The sequence below is a fragment of the Equus quagga genome, chromosome 13, assembly GCF_021613505.1.
Source record: "Equus quagga isolate Etosha38 chromosome 13, UCLA_HA_Equagga_1.0, whole genome shotgun sequence".
Classification (NCBI taxonomy): Eukaryota; Metazoa; Chordata; class Mammalia; order Perissodactyla; family Equidae; genus Equus; species Equus quagga.
In genome coordinates, this window is record NC_060279.1 from 22854269 (window position 1) to 22880302 (window position 26034).

General features: G+C 36.2%; 1 protein-coding gene across 6 annotated transcripts in view; it reads right to left on the reverse strand.

Moving 5' to 3' along the window:
• The window catches only part of RPS6KC1 (ribosomal protein S6 kinase C1), a 170003-nt gene that overhangs the window by 51827 nt on the left and 92142 nt on the right, over nt 1-26034 (reverse strand). For 5 of the 6 annotated variants that reach the window (XM_046682331.1, XM_046682328.1, XM_046682330.1 and 2 more), the window contains 2 exons: nt 21455-21573; nt 13706-13798 (listed from right to left, as the gene is read on the reverse strand). In XM_046682331.1, coding sequence (XP_046538287.1) covers nt 13706-13798; nt 21455-21573 — 212 coding nt within the window. The remainder of the gene's footprint in view (nt 1-13705; nt 13799-21454; nt 21574-26034) is intronic. The other variant, XM_046682329.1, reaches the window with a different exon arrangement.

Genomic DNA, 26034 nt, shown 5'->3' on the forward strand with positions numbered 1-26034 from the left:
TTACAACCTTACCATAAATGCTGGAAGCCCACCAATCAAAACCTGTCCCACCTGTATTTCTACGTGCCAGCGTGTCCTCCCTAATCTCTTAAGTTTTGCCCCAAATCCTGAATCGGGGAGACAGATCTGAGGGCACAAGCCCCAGTCTCCCTGCAGATCAATCTCACAGAAGAAAGCTGGTCTCTTGTCCCAAAAGCTGATGCTGTAATTAACTGGCTTGTTATGCACGTCGGTTAGCGGTAACAACTTGGCCAAGCCCCTGGCTTATTCACCTGTAGGCAAATAAGTAAATCTAGTCCTGTCCTAGAGCAATGCAAAATACCACATTATTTTCCAGAAAATAATTCAAAGAGTAATTATTTTGACCACAAACATGAATTTAAAATCTCTTGTATTCTGGGGCTGGCCCCGTAGCCAAGTGGTTGAGTTCGCGCGCTCTGCTTCGGCGGCCCAGAGTTTCGCTGGTTCAGATGCTGAGCGGGGACATGGCACCGCTCATCAGGCCACGCTGAGGCAGAGTCCCACGCGTCACAACTAGGACCCACAACTAAAATACACAACTGTGTACTGGGGGACTCTGGGGAGAAGAAGGAAAAATAATTAATAAATAAATACATAAAATCAAAAAAAAATCTCTTATATTCCTATTAGCCAAATGTCAATGAATGGGAGCCATTTCTCAATGATGTCTCACACTAGGATGTGAAGTTAATGATTTAGTGAACAATGAAGCTATCACACAAATGTCTTTTATATATATATGCTAAAAGAGTTCTACTCTGTATAATTTTTCAAATCCTAGGCCTATACATCTATTACTTCATAAAACCTGCTTCCAAAGGACATGATGTGTCTTTGTAAGAAAACTTGATATAAATATAGCAGAAGGCAGAATATAAAAGACAGAGAAATTGGGTTTAAAACAGAAACGCTGAAGAGCTAGGAAAAACATCCACTTATGAGGCTCTTCTCAGATCCAAATGCTTTAAAAGCTAGATCTCTACACCTTTGTCATTCTCATTTTGATCGTCTGTTTTCTGTTTTTGCGAAGCAACTTGCCCAAGGCCACAAAGAGATTATGCTAAAGAGAGGTTAAAACTCTGAAGTTCTGGGTTTATAGGCCCAAATTCAACTCAAGCCATTCAATTCCATAATGAAACCATTTATTCTATTTCTCTGGTTTGAATACTGAAGTTCACTTGGGATAATGACTTGATACTTAAATTTAGACGAAAATTAATTCAATAAAAAGTATAGTCTCTTGTATTTAGCTTTAGATCCTTATTTGCACTTGCTAGAAAAACCTAATACTCTAGTGCTGCTATAAACTATGTCCATTCATAGCCTGTATTAATATTTTCATTCTGCTACCAGATGTGCTCTGTAAATATGCTCAAATCAATTTATAGGCCCTGAAAATGGAAATAAATGCCTAAAAAATACATCCACATAGTTTTTCTGTAGCGTTCAGAATCAGTGCAGCGTACGCTCAGCTAATAAACGCCATCTTACAACGCTACCAGACACAGAGGCTACATCTTCAAGCCCATCACACATGTCCAGCTAAGCTGCCCATGTCAAAGGGAGCCCAGTTCCAACTCAGAAGAAAACGCCTTAAGAGCAAGGAAGATTTAAATGCTATTATTTTTAAATGTTTTCAATGGTTTGTGCTTTTGGAACAGATGAAGCTGAACTTCTGGTACTGATTAAAATTTAACAGTGTTTTAATATGACCCAGAACATTTATTTAGTATAGGAATACAATGTGTTCATGTTCTGAAAATTTCCAAAATATTTTAAAGTACATATGAAACACAAAGACAAAACACTCATTCTCAAACTGACAATTTTATTGACTGCAACAAAGTAGCCTGCCAACAACCTACAGGTGTGTTCTAGGAGAGACGGTGAAAAGGGGAGCAGGAGGAACGTTTTGACAGTTTTCAGTTCAAACTAACCTTTTGCTCTGATCCTACGGCTGTAGTATATTTTGAGGTACAGAGTGTTGGAAATCTTAAAACACATATATTGTCTCTTTTTGTTCCCTTTACAACTATTCAGCAAGCATTTATTGAATCCTGACTACATGGACAGTATTATATTTAGTTAGGCATTATCAGAGAAAATAAAGAGGAATAAGATATAGTTCCTGCTCTCTAGGATAGGTTAACAATATATTTAAAGCCACCAAAGTCATACGAGTGAAAATAATACACAATTGTATGCTAAGCTTAACTCAAAGAAAGGAAAAAAAGTTACAGAGGAGGTAAGCATTCAGCTAAGTCCTAAAGAATGGACTAAATATAGACGGACAAGAAGGAAAAAAAAAGGAAAAACTGAAAAAGTTGAAGACACTAGAGAGAAAGCTCGCTCTATGAGTCTGCCACACCCATGTTTATGCAATTCCTTTAGCCTGGAACACTCTTCGATGAGCTAAATCCTACTCACCCCACATGTCTTTGCTTTGCTTCCTCTAAGAAGCCTCTGGAGAGCCCCAAACAAGGTGCCCCTCCTATATGTTCTCACAATACCCAAGTTTACTCTGTCGACACAAATAATCCATAATCAATCTATAAATCAAAACTGGGGTGGGTTTATTACAAGCCAGATCTGAAGACTATAGCCTAGGGCCTTCCTTCCCCAAGGAAGGAAGGGCACCAAAGAAGTGGGGTGTACAGAGTGGTTATATACTGTCTTGGGACAAAGAGCATACATCGCATATGACAGTAATGTCCCTTTTACAACTGTCACGAGATGCTTAGCTGGCCTGGCAGATCAGTGGTCAGCAGGTCAGTGGTCACAAGGTGAACACAGCAGGTCAGTAATAAATCCTTAGTTCCCAGTAATAAATCCTTAAAGACATGCCAGTATGGGGGGAAGTTATATCCCTCTCTTTAGGGGCATCGTTCTTGTTTTTGGGACATAGTAAATGTTTAAAGCAGATACACAATGCATGCTCAACAGGCCACATGAGGTGCTTTTGGAAAAACAAGGTCAGGCCGAATTAGTTTTAAACCAAATGGCTTCCTCATATACTCCAATATATCCTATTGCTTGTCATTTATTTATCAACTTCCTTCACCCAAAGCACTTTTCACGCTGTATTGTAACTGCCAGTTTATTTATTTATATTTCCCAGTGGAGTATAAACTCTAAGAAGGTAGAGATTAGGTGTATTTTATTCACCATTATACCTCCAGTGGCTAATACCACACTTGACATACAGGAGCTCGGTAAATATGTGCTGAATGAATAAATAAATAAATAACTAAATGAGATAGAAATGGAAAAGACATGCAGAGGAACGTGAGGAGGCAGGCCAATTAGAATAAATGGTCCCTCTACCTTTTCTGTGATAATGTGAGTAAGGAAGTATCATTCATTCATTCATTTTTTCAACACATATATTTGAATATCTGCTGTTTACAAACCACTATGCTAAATGCCAAGAATACAAAATTAAATAAGATATAGTCACTAAGTGGTGTTTGACATGTTATAGAGACTTATTCTCCCCAGACACTATCTTGAGCACAGGATCTAGATTATCTTTTCTGTCTAATAAATGTCTGTAAACACTGTGCCAAAATAAAGAAAAATGTTAATTTTTAGAAAGAAGAAGAAAAATGCTTGGTCATTTAAGGCATATGACAGTTTGCTGGAGGAGTCATAGAAATAACATCAAAAACTACCATACAATGTGGATGAATGCTGTGACAGATAAGTTCAGGGCACTAAACGGACACAGTCCTCCCCAGCAGAAGACTACGGTTCATTCTCTGAAGCTGTGGAATCAGACAGACAGTACAGACAGCTGAAGGTGGGACTGAGGAGTGATATTTAAAACAGGCATTATGTGAAAATCTGCACATCGAATTGGTGAGGACGTAGTCCCCCTTCCATCACTGGGCTCCCAGAATGCTGCTGGTTTTATACTAGATCTGTAGGTAGGCAATTGTAAGGTTCTTTTCTAAGGAAACCAATTGGTCTAAAAAATAAGACATAGATACTGACATTTATTAGGTCTGCTAACAAAACATCTGGACTGTTACCCAAACTGAAAGTCACCAAATGCCCAGCTCAACAAATGAAAAAAAGTCCCACATTAAAACATACCATGTGAAATTTTAGAACAGTCGGGACAAAGAGATGATCCTATACGACCCCGACAAGAGAGGGAGGAAGAAAAAATAGATCACATACAAAGGATCAGGAATTGGAACACAATAAAGAAGACTGATGAAGGGAATTCCCAGAATAACAGGAAGTGGCAGAGTGAAGAGGAGAGCTGTGTAGCAGGCCGAGAGAGCAAAGTCATCCAGACTTGAGCAGAACACAGAAGGAATCCAGGAGAGAGGGCTCTGAGAAAACCATGGATCTGACGGATTATCTGAGGTGTCTGATTGTATTGAGAGACGTTTTAAAGTTCTGTGGGAGGATGTAGGAATAAATAATGACAGGCACATAGGAAAAATTAAGCAAATTTAAAAAATGAGACAATTTATAAACCCTAAGAAAAACCAAAATTTTTTACAAGAAAGACCCAGAGATATTTCAACAGATTGACATTTAGGCCAAATTTAAGCAAAATAAAACTAGAAGGAATAAACATAAAAACAATACCAATCAGAAAGACAACATAACTATCTTGAAATAACTAAAAAATGGTTACTGGACAAGGGAAGAATTAAGACCTAAAGTAGCAGGATTTAGCTCAAGAGAAAAAAGGACTTTCTAAGAGTTTCAACTGTGTAAAATGGAATGACTGACTTTGAAACACTAAGCAGCTCTGTCTTTATTCATGCTTCTTTACAGCCCCTTCCACGCTGCTTTAGAATTTACATACTGACCGATACGTCTCCTGCTGGACCAAAGAGAAGAACCATGTCTTATACACCGACCATAATATCCCCAGCATCTAACACAGTGCCTGCCCCAGGCAACACTCAAAAGAAGTTTGTTAAATTAATAAATAAAAGGCCCTGAAGCTGAACGGCCTGTATTCAAGGGTACAATACAGATGGGCCACGAGATCTATAATATACTCGGTCAGATGACTTTAAAGTCCTTTCTAACTCTGAGATGTATACTCCCCAGGCCATAGGGGGTAAATGAAACTAGTACCTTTACTTTAAAATTACTTAGGTTGTCCTATTATAAAACTCCCCATACAAATGTATCCCTAAAAATATGTTAGAAGATCATACTTTAAATACTAAAAGAATTTAAGTTCTTTGGAACAAAATCATTATTAATCCAATATATTAACATTAATATCACATATAAAGGGTTTTGAAAGTATAGAATTCATTATATATACTCTTAATTATAATTAAGATATGTATTTAAACAACAGGGAGACAGAATAACACATCAAAGCACTGAACATTATGAAACATAACTAAAACGCATGTGTGTATCAAAGATGTGGCTGTCCCTAATTTTAAAAAACAGGTATACTAGACGTAGTTCCTTAAAGATGACATTGTTAATTATAATCAAAGCCTGTCCTGACTCTAAACATAAAACCTAGGGGTAAACAACATTCTCTTCAACAATATACATAAATTAATTTGTGGTTATTAATGTTATCTGCACTATCTGGCCCTATTAGTAACGATTCCTTAGCCTCTTAGTCACTCTTAAAGCTTTGACTGAGAGGATTCCCTCCTCCACCCACAACACAGTCTTTTAAACTGCCTCATGCAACTGCCTTATTGCTTTCCCCACGTTCACAATAACTGGTATTCCATGGGATTCTTAAAAGTACGACTTCTGTCTGTCCAACTTGCTGCCCTCCTGCTCAGTATATAACTGTCTTCAGCACAAGATCAAGTGTCTCCTAATGGCTGTCTTAATAAATCAACAGAGTATACTACAAGCAGAAATCACATTCTGACACCAACTTTCTTTGTGTCATCCTCCAACAAAGATGCATGAAATAATAGATTAAGCAAGGCACACAACACAATTCTACTTATGTATGAATCCAAAAAGAAGTATTTCACACTTTAATGCATACCACAAGCTGCCTGGGATTGGTAAAATGTTCACAATGCCCAAAATAGTCTGGCCAGTATTAAAATGAGGTGCGTTCATGTGCCAAATGCCATTGTACTTGCAAAGCAACTGGACTCATTCAAGTCTATTATAAAAATTAACAATTACATTAAAAATTGCTTACTGACAATTGTGAAAAACTGTTTTCTTTACAACTTTTGCAGATTTAGGCTGCTAGAAGAGAGAGTTTAGAGGTAGTTATGTAATCTGTTCCAATATACTCTAACATGCTAATTACTCAGGATCACTAACACTGAAAACTAAAACCAACCTCAAGTGCTGTGCTGCAAAAACACAACGGACACAAAAAGTTCTCTTTCTGACTATTAAAAAGAAACTAAGAAACAACACTAAAAGTAAATCATAAAGAAAAGATTGAGAATATAGTGGATAAAAATTTAACATCATACATAAAATTAAAAAGCAAATTAATACGTAGGGGTTGTCTCCCACCTCCGTCATATGTTAAAAGTCAACAAATCAATTCAATGTCTATTTACTGTCTGTCTGTTCAGGTACTGTACCCAACACGGTCGAAAGCATGATGAACATACCAGATATGGTCTCTACAGAAGCTTAAAGTTCAGCATGGGAGAAGGGCAATCACAAACACTTGAATAAGTTCTATGCTGCAGAATTACAGGTGCAACTGGAACAAAAAAGATTCAGACATGGGACCTTCAGAGAGCTCCTTGAAAACTGGAAGGCTGGAGGAAGAACAGGAGTTTCTCATAGATGCAGATTCATTCTTAAACTCATAGGAGGCTATAAAGAATCTCAGAAATACTCCTGGGATGGAGAAAAGAGAGAAAGAGGTCCCACCACGATGCAGGTATGAGCTACCAAGTCAGTATAATTTAGATGTTAATGTCTTTATGACATCATTTGAAAACATAGTGTATGGGGCCTAGGTGTGTGTTACACACAGAAAAAAGACAGGAGGAGTATATATCAAAATGTAAAAATGATTCTCAGCGAGTGGCAGGGTTATGGGTGAATTCTATCTTTTTAATTTTAGCTTTCTTTCACAACTTTTCCACAATAAACAATGTATTGTTGAATGTATTATTGAAATTTTTGTGTTGAAGAAACATGAGAAAAATAACTCCTGCATATTCAAGGCAAAGGTTTACAAATCTTTATATAAAGAGAGAAGTCTTAAAAATCACTAAGAAAACATAAACCTCTAATTAAAAAATATGGAAAAAGGACATGAAACTGTTATTTCATTAAAGAAGAAACACAAAGAACCAATAAAAATTTTTAAAAATTCATCCTCATTAGCCATTAAAACTGCATATGAAAATGATAAGGAAATCCAAATTTTCAACTAGCAAATGCCATTTGTTGGTAAGGATGTTAGGAAATAGGCCTTCTAATACACTAGCAGCAGGAGCAGATACAGGCACAGCTCTTTGTATCTTGCTTTGCTTCAATGACTCCACAGACACTGTACGTTTTACAAATTGAAGGTCTGTGACAACCCTGCATTGAGCAAGTCTATTGGTGCCATTTTTCCAATAGCATTTGCTCACTTTGTATCTCTTTCACATTTTGGTAATTCTCACAATATTTCAAAATTTTTCATTATTATTATACTTATGGTGATCTGTGATCAGTGATCTTTGATGTCACTACTGTAATTGTTTTGGGGAACCACGAACCACGCCCATATAAGACGGAGAACTTAACTGATAAAAGTTGTATGTGTTCTGACTGCTCCATCAACCAGCCATTCCTCCGCCTCACTCCCTCTGCTCAGTTCTCCCTATTCCCTGAGAAACAACAACATTGAAACTAGGCAAATTAATAGCCCTGCAATGGCCTCTAAGTGGTCAAGTGAAAGGAAGAGTCACACCTCTCTCACTTTAAATCAAAAGCTGGAAATGATTAAGCTTAGTGAGGAGGCATGCCAAAAGCCAACAGGCTGAAAGCTAGGCCTCTTGAGCCAAATAGTTAGCCAAGTATGAATGCAAAGGGAAAGTTCTTGAAGGAAATTAAAAGTGCTACTCCAGTGAACACACAAATGATAAGAAAGCAAACAGCCTTATTGCTGATGTGGAGAAAGTTTTCGTGGTCTGTATAGAAGATAAACCAGCCACAACATTCCCTTAAACCAAAGCCTAACCCAGATCAAGGCCCTAACTCTCTTCAGTTCTGTGAAGGCTCAGAGAGGTGAGGAAGCTGCAGAAGAAAAGTCTGAAGCCAGCAGAGGTTGGTTCACAAGGTTTACAGAGAGAAGCCGTCTCCATAACATGAAAGTGCAAGGGGAAGCAGCCAGTGCTACGTAGAAGCTGCAGCAAGTCATCCAGAAGGTCTAGCTAAGACAGTACTGAAGGGGCTACACTAAACAACAGCTTTTTCAATGCAGACGAAAGAGCTTTCTATTGGAAGAAGAAGCCCACTAGGACTTTCATAGCTGGAGAGGAGAAGTCAACACCTGGCTTTAAAGCTTCAAAGGACAGGCTGACTCTGTTGTTAGGGGCTCATGCAGCTGGTGACTTTAAGTTGAAGTCAATGCTCATTTACCTTTCCAAAAGTCCTAGGGCCCTTAAGAATGATGTTAAATCTATCCTGCCTGTGTTCTGTAAATGGAACAAAAAAGCCTGGATGACAGCACATCTGTTTATAACACAGTTGTAACATGAATATTTTAAGCCCACTGTTGAGATCTACCACGCAGAAAAAGATTCCTTTCAAAACATTACTGCTCAGTGACAATGGATCTGGTCACCCAAGAGCTCTGATGAAGATGGACAAGGAGATCAATGTTGTTTTCATGGCTGCTAACACAACACCCATTCTGCAGCCCAGGAATCCAGGGGTAATTCCAACCTTCAAGTCTTATTATTTAAGAAATACATTTCATAAGGCTGTCTCCCATAGACAGTGATTCCTCTGATGGATCTCAGCAAAGTAAAATGAAAACCTTCTGGAAACGGTTCACCATTCTAGATGCCATTAAGAAGGTTCGTGATTCATGGAAAGAGGTCAAAATAACAACATTAACAGGAGTTTAGAAGAAGGTAATTCCAGCCTTCATGGATGACTTTGAGAGGTTCAGGACTTCAGTGGAGGAAGTAAATTGGAGATTTGGTGGAAAGAGCAAGAGAATTAGAATTAGAAGTGGAGCTTGAAGATGTAACTGAATTGCTGCAATCTCATGATAAAACATTTTATAAGTTGCTTCTTTAGATGAGCAAAGAATGCAGTTTCTTGAGATGGAATCTACTGTTGGTGAAGATGCTGTGAAGACTGTTGAAATGACAAAAAAGGATTTAGAATATGACATAAATTAAGTTGATAAAGCAGCGGCAGGGTTTGAGAGGATTGGCTCCAATTTCGAAAGAAGTTCTGCTGTGGGTAAAATGCTACCACACAGCATCGCATGCTACAGAGAAATTATTTGCGAAAAGAAGAGTCAATCGATGTGGCAAACTTCACTGTTGTCTTATTTTAAGAAATTGCCACAGCGACCCCAACCTTCAGCAACCACCGCCCTGATCAGTCAGCAGCCATCAACATCAAGGCAAAATCCTCTACCAGCAAAAAGATCATGATTTGCTGAAGACTCAGATGATGGTTGGCATTTTTTAGCAATAAAGTGTTTTTCTAATTAAGGTATACATACTTTTTTAGATGTAATGCTATTGCACACTTAACAGACTACAGTATAATGTAAACATAACTTTTACATGCACTGGGAAACCTAAAAATTCGTGTGACTCACTTTATTGTGATATTCACTTCATTGCAGTGGTCTGGAACTGAACCCACCATATCTCTGACATGTGCCTGTATTAGTACAATATTTCTGGAGAGGTTCAAACACAGACACATACTCTCTGACTCATGATCTCCAACTCTGAAAGAGTACACTAAAGAAATCACAATAGAAGATATTTATCTCTAAGAATATTCATTACGGGCAGAGAAAAATAGGAAAACAACCTACTGAGCCAAACAATAGGGAACTGATTAAATAAACTACAGTATATGATAAAATAGTATGAAACCATCAAAGAGAATAATTTAGAATAGCATTTCCCAATTGGATCACACAGAGTTTCTGAGGTTTATACTTTAAAGATGGTAACGGTGTATATCTCAATTTCTAATTTTTTAATCAATAAATGCAATAATTATTTCAATATTTTTACCTTTAAATTAGTATAGTTTGAAAGCATCAAAGTGTTTATAAAACAAGTAATGCATAGTGGTTAGTAAGGATCAAATAAGACCTGACTCTCGCATTCAATTAGTTACAGCAAAACCCTATTAATCACTGTGGGAGTTTTTGAAGGCTGTAGTTTAAAAATTCTTATTATTCATATATTAATTTATAGTAATAAGGGCATACTGATTTTAAAAAGGGAAAGCTGAAAAAATAATGATATTGAAATACAATAAATTGATAAAGGACATAAATGTTATAATCACATAAAATACAGTTCTGAATATGATAGACTTCTCTGGTTTTGGAAAGAGACGGACTTTGGTTCAAACTCCAGCTCTGCCACTTAGTGGCCATGTGTCTCTAGACAATACACCCAATCTCTGTGAGTTCAGGTTCTTTATCTGCCGGAAGTTTGAGAGCATTAAATAGTTTATGTGCAGGCATTAGAATAGTACATGGTATGCAGGAAGTATGTAATCCTAAGAGTTTGGTCCTCAGAAAACTCAAAGTAATATAGAAAGTTACAATGATCTGGCCCATAATTGTAAGAGCTAACTGGCTATCTCCTGTATCTCTTACAATTTTACAAGTTTCTCCTGTATCTCTTACAATTTTAATATCAACTATTGTATGACGATTTTGGATGAAGGCAACATCCCCATCAACGATCCTTCAGCCTCTACTTGAATATCTCTAATGCAACAAACAAACAAGATATGAAGGAGTCCAGTCTGCCTTTGGTCAATCCTAATTCTTGAATGGTATCTCCAATCATTCGGCAAAATTCTGAAAACTTGCACTCATTTAATTGCAGCTATATCCTATGGGAATATTAACAGGCAACTGTTCTCCCTCACTACTTTTCTTCCAGGAAAACCAGACATCCTGATTTGCCTAAGATGATCCCACTTTGCACCTATGGTTCTGGCATAGTTAATATCCTCTTTCGCCCTCAAGATTTGAACAAAAAATCATACAGTCACTCATATGAAGACCACACATGCTTTTATTGGGTTAACCTTCGCTCATTCTTCAGCTGTTCTTTGCATGATACGATTTTGAGAGTCTTCACTAGCCTTATCATTCTTGCTTCTGAATGTACACCAGCTTATTTATATTCCAAGAACCCTAATGTTTAAAATCCTTGTTGCATATATATGTTAATGAAGGATTTTCTAATACCAATTAAAGAACAGAAAGTCATTTATTTCCCTTTAAATACTAGACCAAGATACAGCAATAGAATTACTGCTCCTCTGGGTAAAGACACCTGAATATCTTGAACGATGCCAGGAAGCAGTCTCATATTAGACCAGTAGGTGTCACTCTATATATGATGTATTTAAAGTTATTTATGTTTCAATTCATTCAATCAACAAATGTTTATTGAGCGCCCATTATGCACCAGGCATGATTTTAGGTGCTGAGAACATAGAGGTGAGCAAGAAAGACACAATCTTGTTCTCATGGAGTTTACAGTCTAGACATTAATGAACAAATCTGCTTTATTTACTTTCTATATAAAAGTTTGCAAAATCCTATTCCTAGGGAAATTTTATTTTCTTAAGTTAATAGCTAATACTCAAAATAACTCATATAGAACAAATAATTTAATGAAACAGAATCAGAGAAACTGTTCTGTACATGCTAGATGAGTGTACCCTGTGTATATTCTAGTGTTTGAATTTATTCAACATTTCTCTTCCAAACCTTAAGTTTCTAAAACCCAAATTTTAGGTACTCCTCAGTACAATGGAAAGGAATTTATCTTAAAAAACAACTGAAATTTTCAAAATTCTACCTGTTCATGTTTTTATAAAGTAGAGACTGTTACAAATTCTAAAAGATTATTTGCAAAGCTTATTAATTCCCAAATACGTATTTCCTTATTTCTACTTAAAAAAATTAAATGTCACCTTTGAAAAACCAAACACACTTCCCAGGTTAACAGAATAAAAACAGTAATGAATGATGCCTCAGCACAGAATTTAGGAGTTCTTCCACTGTCAAGCCCTTACCTGGGTAAATCTCTGAGAGTCAGAGCTATTACCAGGACTTCAAGGAGACTTACTCATGTTTAGAGCATGGCAATGAAAGGTCACACTTTGTCAAAATAAACAGCTATAAGAGAGGGAGCAGACACTGTACATCAAGAAAGCATATTTGCATGCAGAGAAACCCAAGAACCTAGGAACTATCGAATTCCTATTTTGCTTCTTTGTATTCTCAAACAGAATGTTCTCCAAACTGGAAAAGCTAGAAAAAATGTGGTAAGGGAGTATTTCAGGCTCAAAAGTCCTACTGCTTAGAATTCTTTAAGTTCAAAATTCAGTTACATGAATTTATTTGAGAAAAATGATGCTTGTAAGAATTTAGTAAGACAGTGACATCTTCATGTAACATCCCACCTAACGTCCCCTTTGAAATACCACAAACTGTTAGTTACTGTCTAAATTGCCTGAGATATACTGCACATTGTTCAGTTTTAGCATGGACTCACACACACACTTTAGAACACAACAAGTACCCAACGAACATTAAGTTACAAGTGAACACTAATGTGCTTCATAAAAGATAGTTAATGTAAAAAAATCTAAATTAATTTATATCTAATGTTAAATAAAGTATTTTCTTTTACTTTGAAAGGTAAAGTGGTGGTTGATCATATATATTTAAAACACGGTTTATTGTGTATGGTTTTAAAATTACACTCGTAAACTCTCTGACAGGTCCAGTATTGTTAATGTTTGGCATCTATGAGATGTCACCAAATTTGTAAAAATTCAAATGGCAGATATCTCTGTTATCACAGTATTTTTATTCCGATATAAAACTATGTGTGTGTGGAGGGGGGGTTTGGTGTACTGGAAGAAGCACAGCTTTTGGAGTCACAAATATCTAGGTTTGAATTCCAGCACTACCCTAAATTAGCTCTGTGACTTTTGATCACATTACTTAACCTGTTATAAACATCACTTTCCCACTAAGATACAAAGAACAGGGCTGTGAGAAGGATTAAGCAAGTTGTTTTATATAAAATGCCTACTATATGGTCTGCCACACAGTAGGTGCTCAATAAATGAGTTATCGGGAGAATGGAATTTTCTTTCTGACCACTACGCTGACTATACCAGTTAATGTTGAACAACTACTAACTCACAAGTTTTTATAACTAACACAAAATGTATCTTTACCCTGCTATCACAGGTTTATAAAACCAAACCCCTTACTCTGACAATGCCAATAAATAGGCACTTTCTCCTTTAGCTCAAATATATTTTGCACGACCTTACATGAATTGCTTAGATAAAAGCTTTTTCTCTTCTGCTTTTGTTATTTTAAAGTGCAGATGCATTTGAGTCATTTTCTCCTTTTGTTTCATATCCTTAAGATCCAAAGCTTCAAAGACATAATGTCAGCATGCAGTCGATTTATAACTGAACTCTTGAAGAGACACTGAAGAATTACCTTGTCAATCACCCCAAGGACTCTGAAGGCCTTCAGCTCCTCGGCAGGGCTCCTTAGGTTCCAAGGGGGCCTTGAACTTAGTGATCCTGGAGGCTAATGGAAGATATCAAAGATTATACATCAATCAGGGAGGTACTTGAAGGAAGACTGCCTGCCGAAGCAAATGCCAGGCCAAAGGAAACTAAATTTATCATAAATCAGAGAACGGAAAGATGAAAGGAGGAAGTTTCTGTTTGTCTGTAATGTAAAATAAAAAAATAACAAAATCAAAAATAAAGAAAATCAAAAAGAAAAAGCAAGAAAAAAGTTGCAAGTAAATAAATCATGATAACACTGAAAACAAAATTTTAAAAAGAAAAATTAATGAGCTGATAGAGTTTCTAGAGCAATAACTCAATGCAGAACTGTGCAGCTATAATGAAACTTTGTAACAAATGCATAACTGAGCCAACAATCCATCACAGCCTTATATTTACCCCAGACTGGAGCTCAAGAGTAATTTGGAAGGTAGGGGGAGGAGGGGACTAAAAAACAACGTAATAATAGATAAACTTGGGGAGAGAGGGAACCCAAGTCATTCTCTCTCATCATGAAACTACTGTCCTTTAATGTTACTTTATAAATATATACTATGTATTTTAAGAACGATTGGCTGATTCATGTTCAACAAGAATTACCAACAATGATAAAAAATTCAGAAACTCCACCATATAACCAACAATTATCAAAACTGAGGTCGTTTAAGCCTGGAAAAGAGATGATTTACAGGATAAAGAAAACTTTTTTTCAAATATTCAAACATCTGTGATCCTAACTTCCCATCCAACTGGTCTTAGTTTTTCCCTATCAGTAAAGAAGACATGAGACTAGATACACTCCAAAGATCCTTCCATTTGGCATCTATAACCAGCAAGCAATGCCATATTAATCCTTATATGAAAATAGTGATGCTGCAAAGGATGACAAGAGACACAAAGCCTTATTATATCCCCAAAGCAGATATTTTTGTTGTCAAAAAAATTATTAGAATATATAGGAAACACTGTGATCCCCATGAGTGGAAGAGAAATATCCTGGTTAATCAAATGTCATGATTAATAGAGATATTGAGATACTATTTTTGATACTTCAGGTCCTTGTACAGACCAACATCACTATTCAGGAAGCTCCCTGAGAACAGGAAATATGCCCTGTTCATCTTTATATTCACCGTGTCTATGATGTTAGCTGGAAGGAGGAGTAGAAAACAGAGGAAGGAAGAAGAGAAGAGGGAAACAAGGGGAGCAGTTCGCACAGATAAATTAGGCATCATCAACAACTGGGAAAACTACCACTTGTGAAATTTTCTAAAAGTAGCAATTCGAATGGCTTTCAAATTTTTCTGTTTTTTGTTTTAGCAAGCAAAGAAGAACTTCAATACGTCTGAAGAGGTGATGTTTGATTTTAAGAAAAAGACGACGTTGACTTTTTATTTTTTAAAGACATTTAACTTGAGAACACCAGTGATAGTGGAAATTGGACTGGATAACAATAATCTTTTAAAATTGATTTAATTTATACTTCTAGGACATGTTTCATTTACTTAATCTCTCACTTCATGAGGGGCTGAGCTAGATGCTACAAAAAACAAATACATCTCTGCCTCCCTAAAAGCCTAAAATTTAAGGGGAATTTTTAAGGATATAAAAACATTTAGCAAGGTATCTTAACGTCATACATGTAAACAGACATATAACAGAAACAGTCTCTTCTATCTTAGTTTATATTACATTATTTCATCTTCATCCCTCGTGCCACCCTGAGCGTGGCACTTACAGGAAGTTGTTATTACAATCCCCAGTTTCACAGCTAATAAAGGGGAGTTCAGGGTGGTTGACTGTGGTCAGAAAGAGAGACAGCAGAAGATCCCAGACTAGACTCCAATTCCTTACTCTACGCCTGCAGTCTTCTACTACGCAACACAGTCTGATGACGGAAAATTCATCTCCTCCTACTCTATTATCAAGAAAGAGTAAGAATCGCCTGTGATTTTGTTAAAAGAGATGTTGAAGAAAAGTTATACGGGGAAAAGAATACTTTAAATGATAATTTATCCATTACATTAGTCATTGAAAATATGCCTCCAACATCCCTATCTCCTACTTACACCTCTTTACTCACTCATGTCACTGGATCTTTCAGTTCCCAAAGAAAGTTATCAGCTCACTTTAGCAATTTCAACAGCAAAGATCACAAACTACAGAATCTCTACTGCACCTTCAATAAATACTTACTGTGTGCCCATTATGTGCATGATAACCAAAAAGGAGATATATCACCAAAAGGCACGGTCCCTAGCTTCAAGACGTTTACAACTTACTTGAGCAGAAAAGCCAAATACATAAAAAGTTAAATAACAGTAAAATTTTTTAAAAAAATACAAGACAATAGAGCTAAGTGATTAGTTAGTGTATGACAAACTGTCGTCTCAGGAAGAAGTGAGACTAAAGGTGATTTTAAATGCTATATAGAAATTAGCTTAGGAAGAGGATATTATATACAGCATCGGACAGAAACTGGCCTGGTGGGGAAAAAATATTCAAATTGGAGAACAGAGGCAAATAAAATTATACATTTAAGGTCACTTTTCCCAGGCCTTGAATGCCAGGAAGAAAAGTCTGGATCATATTCTCCAGAGTCTAGACAACAAGTCTCATACGAGAAACAAACCAATGAAAACAGTGATTTAGTAAGGTTTCCTTTGCAAAGATGGGAATGGTGAAACGGTAATGGGAAAGACCAAAGGCAAAGTGATCATTAAAGCTCTCTTTCTACTTTAACCATCTATAAAAGCTTAAGATCAGAGAAATGAACAAAGAAAGATCATAAAATAAAATCATCAATAAAAAAAATCCTGTATTTCTTATATGCAGCATTTAAATTGGGTAGAATCCCTATAGATCTACTCCTTTTTTCAGAAGGCAAAAGGAAACATAAATCCACAGAAATTTAAGAACAAAGAGAGACAGAGATCAAGTCCAATATTCTCTTTTTTTTTCAGATGAGAAAACTGGGAAGCAGCAAGGTTAAGCAATTTGTCTAAGACGACAAAACTAAGTAACAGATAAGAGGGGATTAAATCTTATTTAGAAAATAATATAGCGTTGTTTGGGGAAACCTTAGCCCAACGCTATAAGGTGGGCGTGAGGGTGGGGGAAGAGAGATGCAGTGTATTTCTAGGCAACATTGCTGATTTCCCTAATGAAAAAAGTAAGATTTCCACTTATATGTAGGAGCTACCATAGCAGAAGATGCCTAGAAAAGCAAGGAGTAGTTGTACTCACCTACACCAAAACTAAATACAGGGGCAAGGAGGGGGAAGAGGCGGGAATATATGATGATCCAATAATCTTCAAAACCAAAGATGGCAAGTACATATCACTCAACTGGGCAAGCCCATGGCAGACACATCTATTAACCCCACACTCTGTCTCACACTCCGCTCAATACAGTGCTCTTGAACGCTACTACTTGTGGGTTAGAGTTAGCACACTAGGAAAGTCTATTTTATATTCTTGTTCTAGATTCTCTACACAGCTAAGTGAAGCTTTGTTTTTGGTTTGGGTTGGTTGTTTTTTTTTTTTTTAAGTATTTATTCTGTCCACAGTCTTTTCACCTGATATTACTCCCTATTCTCAATGAGCTCTATCTCTATTCTCACCAATCTGTTAGTGTGGCACTTCTCAAACTTTAACACATATGCACATCACCTGAGGACCTTGTTAAAACAGAGATTCTGATACAGTGAGTCTGTGGAGAGGCCTAAGATTCTGCATTTCCAACAAGCTGGTCCACCAACCACATCTGGAGTAGGATTAGCTACTCCTCCTGAAACAATCTGAGAATAAGTCATCATTGGTGGTCTAAGGGTTCAGATTCAGTGTTCTCATTGCCGAGGCCTAGGTTCCGTTCCTGGTCAGGGAACTACATCATCCATTTGTCAGTTGTCATACTGTGGTGGCTGCATGTTGCTGTGATCCTGAAAGCTATGCCACCAGTATTTCAAACAATAGCAGGGTCACCCATGGTGGGACAGGTTTCAGTGGAGCCTCCAGACTAAGACAGACTAGAAAGAAGGACTGGCCACCCACTTTTGAAAAAGTTGGCCATGAAAACCTTACAAATAGCAGCAGAGCAATGTCTGATATAACGCCAGAAGATAAGAGGATGGAGCAAAAAGACTGGACAGGGTGTCACTCTGCTCTACACAGGGTCACCAGGAGTCAGAATCGACTTGACGACACTAACAACTAAAGTTTCCATTATTTGGGGGAAAATAAGTAATCAAAGGCAAAAAGAAAGCATTACAAAGAACATACCAAGAAACCACACTGTGAACCCTGAGAGCTAATACACTCGAGTTTCTAAACTTGGCTTCATCTGCAGATTTTTGGCTTTGCCAAGACTTTCACTGTCAATCTTTAACCCTCAACACCCAGCCTCCTAAGCCTCTCTCAGATCACATTTCAAGCGTGACTCTTAATTGCAGTCCTATTACTGATTTAAAATGCCCCTGACTGCCATCTCCACTTAGTCCACGTCTCACTGAGGATGACACAATACTCATTTTCAAGTATTTTCTAAAGAAGAATTGAGAAATACCAATAATGCCAAGAAATAAAATGCACAATAGAAATATATTTTCAGTATCATTATAGCAATTGTACTCACAATCTACAAAAGATTCACGCAAGGCATACCTTTTACACATTAATTTTCATTCACACCTTGCAACTGCATAACAAAAAATGTATTCACATTTTAGAAACTATACAGTCTTTTATGTCCTAAACATAGACCATTTACTATCTTTTTCTAAATTTCATTCATCTTGAATTTAAAATTTCTAGAGCTAAAAATAGCATAAAAGCTATTCCAAGTCTTTTCCAGGAAAATTTCCTTTTCATATTAATTCTTAAATTATTCAAAGTCATCTACAATTTTAAAAACAAAAAAGGAAAAGAAAAAAAAAATCTGTCTCCTTCAGTTAAGACTTCACCTTTGCATCAAACAAGCTTACGTCCTTTTCTTCTGAAAGCTGCTCCTTACAGCTTCTGGGAGCCTTTTAGCAATGAAGTAACGAAGAAAAGAAAGAACAGGAGAGCACTTTCGTTCCTTCTTGGGCTCTTTTGAAAAGAATATTACCATCAATGACTGGGAAATTCAGAATTTTTATATTTACCACATAAGTCTTATAAATAAATTCAATAAAGCAAAAGCTTAAGCCGTTCACAGAAAACTTGGGTGGAGGTTGCCATGGCCCAGACAGCAGCAAAGGGGAAAATAGTAATCACAAATATTTTTTAAATCAGAAAGGATTCCTTTATTCTGTTAACCAACCAGGCTAGAAAGAAATGTTTGAACAAGGATTCAAGAGAGAAATATGTGCTTTGCACAGAATTTAAGAGCTAAAAGGCCCTTAGAAATCATTCCTACCAATCCTCTCCTTGTGTTTGTTAAAATTGAGGCCCAAAGATGGTTAAATAATGAATTCACCAAGCTAATCAAGAACCAACCTCTAGAAGACATTTAAGTTAAATTATGGATAGGAAAATAATCAAGCATGTCCCTGACCTAAATAAGGGCCAGATTTAAGAGAATAAAATACAAAACTGAAAATCAAAAGCAATTCCTCACATAAAAGTAAAACATCTTGCTCTAGCAAGAAAAACTCTCCTCTAGCCTCCTTGCCTAAGAACTGATTATAAAATCTGATTCACTAGGTACCCCTTTTTACCCTTTCTAAGTTGCCATCATTCTATATAGCTCTCACCATTCTCTCTAAGTTTTGTTTCCTCAATTATGTACCTATTTTAGTCCTCAATTATGCTATAGGGCTTGCAAGAGCAGAGACTGTGTCATCATCTTTGTATAACTCCAAACTGTTCCTAGTTTGATAGTGCATGCAAACAGAGTCTTAACAGATGCTCAGTCAATCAATATACAACCTAATACAATCAGCTTTCCTGTATTTGCCATCTTCTGTTTAATTTCCATTAGAAGCTATGACTGAAGGGAAATTCTGGTTGATATGCTTCATGGTTCCCTTCTCCAAGTCAAAAGCTACACAGCAGGCTTTATATATTTATTTGCCTAAAAAATTATTCCTCCATAGACGTGATTATGGGGAACTAAAACAGGAAATGTGTAAGTAGGGAGTTTGAAAGAGTAAATATCGGTAGAATGTTCAAAGTTAACACTAACAGGAAGGATAGAATACTGGTAATTTTGACTCTGTAAAATTTTTATAATATTTATACACAAGATGGATTTAGTAAAATAAGTAAGTTCATAGGGGTCCATCCTATTTAATACTTTTATCAATGTCCTCAAAAACAGAATTAAGAATGTATACATCAGGATTGCGAATGAGAAGGGTTGCCAACTGCACAGAAAATAAGAAATTGAATTCAAAGTAATCTTTAGATAAATATTCCATTTAAAAAAAGATAAAATTCAATAGTATAGAGTTAAAGGAAATAAATTTAGTAATATAATTTAAGAATCAACGATAGAAAATAGGAAAAATTAGCAAAGAGAATACAGAATAAGGAGTCACAATAATTAACAATCTGAAAATGAGTCAGCAGATATCTTACAGCATACTCATTATGTTAGAACAAGTAACGAGAGTATATTACTTCCAAGTTGGAGTATAATCTTTCTGTTGTAAAAGGAATGGTCAAACTCTTAACATCAAAAATTCTCACTGATATGGATAGTTTTGATAACTGCATGTTTTAAAAGGTCACCCAGAAAATGAAAAGGACTCAGAAAATAAACAACAAAAAGTTTTAATGGTCCAATGAATCAAGATTAAACTTGGGGCCGTTTATAAACTAGAAAATTGAGACATTTTATAATTTTGAAAAAGCATGTAAAGCATAAAAAAAAGTGGAAAAAAGTATATAAAGTCATATATGGGGAGAGATGAAAAACAGGGCTAAAACTTACTAAGTTTGTTATAAAGTTACAAAAGCTTGGCTGAGAGGCTGATCTTTTTACAAGGCAGGCACTTGATTTGTATGTAGACATCCAAGCCTGCTTGCCTCTTAGATCAATTAAGAAAATAAACAGTTTCTCCCATCTCTAGAAGATATGATTCTTAAATTGCATCAGAAAAAAATTAGTTTAATATAAACAAAAAATAACAGAAAAGTTTCTTCCAGAATTTGCCAAATCCAGATGGAAATGATATAAAGACAATAATAATAATTCACAATGTTCTAATATTTTGAGCATTCACCTGCCTTCTAGACAAGACAAGACTAGGTAATCCCAAATAAGCAAAACACCCCTGTTAGAATTATGCCTTTATAATTCTAGGTGATCTATAGCAGATATTTGTAGGACTTATGCTTAAATGATTAATTTTAGCATGAATCAATAAAACTATAAAGAAATTGTACAAGAACCATAACTTAAAAAAATTCAAATAAAATTCAGTATAAATTACTGTCATCCTACACATGGGGATACTAGGGAAGGAGTAAGAAACAACGGACTGAGAAAGAGAAGGAGAAAGCAAGTCCCATTTTATTCCATGTTTGGTTGGTTCGCTTTAACATTTTTCTTTCCACCAATAACTTTTAAGAAAATTACTGATAAAATTCCAAAGACCAAAATTCTCAAACATTCTAATTAGAAATAAAGCCGAGACAAGACAGGAAAAATGGCTAAAGAAAGTACAAAATGAAAGATGAGACATACCTGAGCTACGTCATCAAGTTGAGGTTTTCCTTTATAAAGGCTACAGAGACTCTCCGCTCGCATGAGATACTCGGCTGTTCTTCTCTTCACAGCTTCTCGACGGGTAGGACTTGACTCTCCTAAAAGAAGAAAACAAAATTCTGGACATGTAAAAAATAAATAAACTTTGTTTTATCCAATCTGAAGATTATCTCCCTTTTACCCAATTCATTGTTTGTACACGTTGCTAACTGAAAAGAAGGGAGATTCAAAACTGGAACAAACGTCAAAGTTATTAATTTCAGCAAAATCTAAATATTATCCCCATGAATTTCATTTATCCAAAATCTGAAACTCTCCCATTTAAACATGTACAGAGAACTTGATATAATTTATAGGATGAGTCACTATACAAGAAATGTAGTGCAAAAAGCTCTGAAGACAAAAGACTAGCCTAGTCCAGACACTATACCGTTGTCCGACTCAACCAATAGGACTAAATACGACAGATGTTTAATAACAGCTGTGACATGGATATAACATGCTGTAAAAGTATCACCAAACTAGAGAGTAAAATTATTCAAGGTAACTGATTCACTCGAATTGAGTTTTAAAAGCTTCATGATTTTTTCATTAACAATAAATTGTTACCCACTTTATAACTAAAAACAAGAATGTGAGTGAAATCCTTGTAATATACAATTATGAGAAAGTGAACACGTCATTTACCTTGTCTGGCTCTCAGTTTCCCTAAACAAAAGGTATTCAGTGTGGCCTCCAAAGACCTCAAGATGTTAAAAAAGAGGTGTACCAGCCCATGAAGCACTGGGTTCTCTCCTCTCCAAAGTGGGATGATCCTATGCTTTTATCCACTTTATGTGCTTGGCTGTGATATAACATTTCATTTGAAGAAAGGATTCCATGGCCAAAAGCCAAAAAGTTTAAAAACCACTATAGGATATGATCTCTAAGGTTCCTTTCATAAATAATATTCTATACTATTCATGATTCATTTTTATCAAAGCACTTAATACATAGTACTGTTTTTATAATTCACCCTACGCATCTTCTTTTTTTTTAAAGATTTTATTTTTTTCCTCAAAGCCCCTCGGTACATAGATGTATATTCTTCGTTGTGGGTCCTTCTAGTTGTGGCATGTGGGACGCTGCCTCAGCGTGGTTTGATGAACAGTGTCATGTCCGTGCCCAGGATTCGAACCAACGAAACACTGGGCCGCCTGCAGCAGAGTGCGAGAACATAACCACTCGGCCACGGGGCCAGCCCCGACCCTATGCATCTTCTGAATGAAGTTAACCAAAAAGCAAGTATCATACAGTGGAAAGTGCCCTAGATTACATTCCAGAAACCTTGGTTATCTGAATTCTGACTCTGCCTCTCATTAGTCATGTGACTGATGATAGGTCATCTCAACTCTCTGAACCTCTTCCTCGTTCTCTAAAATGGAAATACATACCTGAAGTGACTGTGGAGATTAATGGAGACAACAGACATAAAAGGTACTACAACAGAGCCAGTAATATTGGACGCACTAAACTGTAAAGGTGTTCGATCTTGGTTTTTCTCTCAAAACCAAATCCTATAAAATAATATTACCTGGTTTGCTGAATTGAAGTGAACTGATTCATAGTAAAGCAGACATCTTTCCCCAAAAGACGACTAGTGGAAAAACCTCTTCTTATTTCTGCCTGGAACAGCATCTTCTGTTTCTTCTGGGAAATGCCCCTTTCTCCTCCCCTTCACACTCCTCCACCTCTCCACTGCCACCGCTGTCAACTCTTAACAACACGGTTTGAATGAAAGCCGGTATCTCGTTGCATATCTCAGTCCCCCTAGTCACTACTAGTTAGCCAAGGGGGAGCTCCTTTGTCACAAGCTGAGCCAATGTTAGAATCCCACCCTTTTGGCCACAGTTGGAAAAGGGAGGAATTGGCCCAACACAAACTGGGCCGATCAGTCCTTCTCTGTTATTGATGATGGAAATAAGAGGAGTGGGAACTGCCAGCAGCCATGATTTCTGCCAATGCACAAAAAGCCAATCAGAAAGAAGGAACTTGACAGAGAAGCAGATAAGAGAGACAAAAAAAGAAATCCTAGTGTGACTGGGGTCCCTGATTTCAGCTGAACCTACTTTCCTGCCATTCTATGCCTAAGGCGGTTCAAATGTGGATTTTGTCACATGTAAACCAAAGAACCCTCACTGAATACAGACCTCAAAGAAAAACTGCAACAAAGTTTGGGACTACAATTTTGCTAAATAACTTCCCTTTACAGTTTTTACATTACTATTCCATCTCTTCTCTCCTTTATGAGTAATTCACAAATATAACTGGTCTTGGTAAAGGAAAAAAATCTCTATTGCTTTGTAACTGGAACAATTTAAATTTATTAACTCTCCAACTCCTCAAATCTCAATTACTATCAGTATACTTCCTTCCTCTGTCCTTAAAATTTACTTAATTTCTAAACACAAGGATTTTATCTTTACTCATTTGAAAAATGGACATAATCTGTGAAAATCACCTAAGTAACTATAACATATTTTGAAGATAAAATGTGCCATATAAATAAGAAATACTCACTATTTATACATACTACTAGTACTTTAGTTTTGACTTTACCGTTCGTAAACTCTAACTGCTATATCCATTATCATTAGCTCTTCTCATTTTAGGTTATACCTTTCAAGCCCTAACTTAAATTCCCATTTAGAATTTTTGATTCATCTTGGGCACAACTCTAATAGAAACTATGGCAATTTAGTTTTTAATTCAGTGTGATTAAACTTTAATAAAACTTTGAAATTTGCTTTTGTCAAAAAAAATCAACTTCTCCTCAAAATAATTTGAAATTCAAAAATGCCAAGATTATAGAACACCTAATTAAAGCTAGACTTAAAACCATATTTTGTAATCAAATCACTGTTTTTTAAACTTTTGGTTTTTCTGTCACTTTCTGGGCAGTCTCCATAGTAACAGAGAAACAAGAACCGGAAGCCAGCAATTGAAATGGACTCCTGCTGATGATAGTGGTTCCGCTTCCATGGAAACAACAAAGTGATGGAAATACTGGAAGGCTTTTTAAATGTAACCTTAAATATACATACTACGTCTCCTTCCTTATCAGCCCCTTAAAAGTAGGTCACAACCACTACTGATCAATAGCAGCTGCCAAGGATGAAAAATATCTCTTGTAGATTTCTGCTGCTGGATACTTACCGAGGACAGTGAGTACCAGGAAAGAAAAGATTACTCTGTAGATTTCCAGAATAATTCTAACTGATCAAATTATTGATAAATGTGACTTTAAAGAGATATTGATTAAAAATTTTAATTGACCCTGCCCTTAATTTATCTTCATTTTAAGACACACAGCACATAATGATTATTTTTTAAGGAAAAGTAGGTTATCTGGAATTCAACTTTTAATCTCATTAAAATCTCATGTGGCTATACTATTTCTTCAGTCATATATCCAGGTAGACACTTAATAAATGCTTTTAAAAATGGAAACATATTTTACATTCTACTTAAAGATAAACCACTATCTTCAATAAGTTTCTCTACATTTCTGTTAATCATTCATATAAAGCAAGAATTTCCACCAGGCTTCGCTATTCAAAAGAGACAAATTGATCCCATTATTTACAAATCTTTATGTCAAAAAGTTCTGGTGTCCCATAAAAGACGTCTTATGTATACTGTGTCAACGTGTATTTCTTTACTCTATGTTATCAATTTCTGGTCAGGAGAAAGGATGGATATAAGGTGGTTATACAGTGTGATCTGTGAAAGAAGAGAGTATAACTGAATAGAAATGAGAAGAAATTCCAAAGTTATCACTGAAATTATTAGAAACACTGGATTGCCTATCTTGCGTTTCTCAGAGCACCAACTCTGACTTGTTATTAAGAGAAGTTTTATAGAAGGCATAGTCTACAGATAATAGGATCATGAAATTCTAAGTTATCCAAGAAGTCATCACCACTTGGAACTCCTTCATTATATCAAATTCTATTTACAGAAGATAGAGTACCTTCCTTTTATAACTAAGGAAATTGAGGCTCAGGGATGTGAAATGCCTTCTCAGGTACAAAATTAATATGAAGCTAAACCTAAGTCAGGTCTTCTGACACCACACTTCAGGTAACTGAATTTGAATTCGATTATCCTGCTGTTAGTGAGTAGAACAAGCAAAATACAGAGCACAGGACAAGTACAAGTGAGTATGGGAACAAAGATGAAGAGAAAATAAACATAAGGAGTTGAGACAGGAGCCTATCAGACAACATAGCAGAGGAGAATCAGAGAGAAGGAGAGAGACTGAAGATGACAGACAAGCACACAGAAAAGAATCAGAGCTACAAAGAGGTATAAATTCCACACTATGTAAAGAGAAGGAGCCTTTCTGAGAAAAACTGGTCTCTCAAATATCCTTGTTACCCAAAGACTTCTTTGGGAAACAAAGGCCTTTTCTCATTTACCCATAAAAAACCAAAATGGCATTTTTACTCACAGAACTAATGAAAATCAGTTTCACAACCGAGAATAAATAGTAGTTCTTCCACTTCTGTTATTTTACC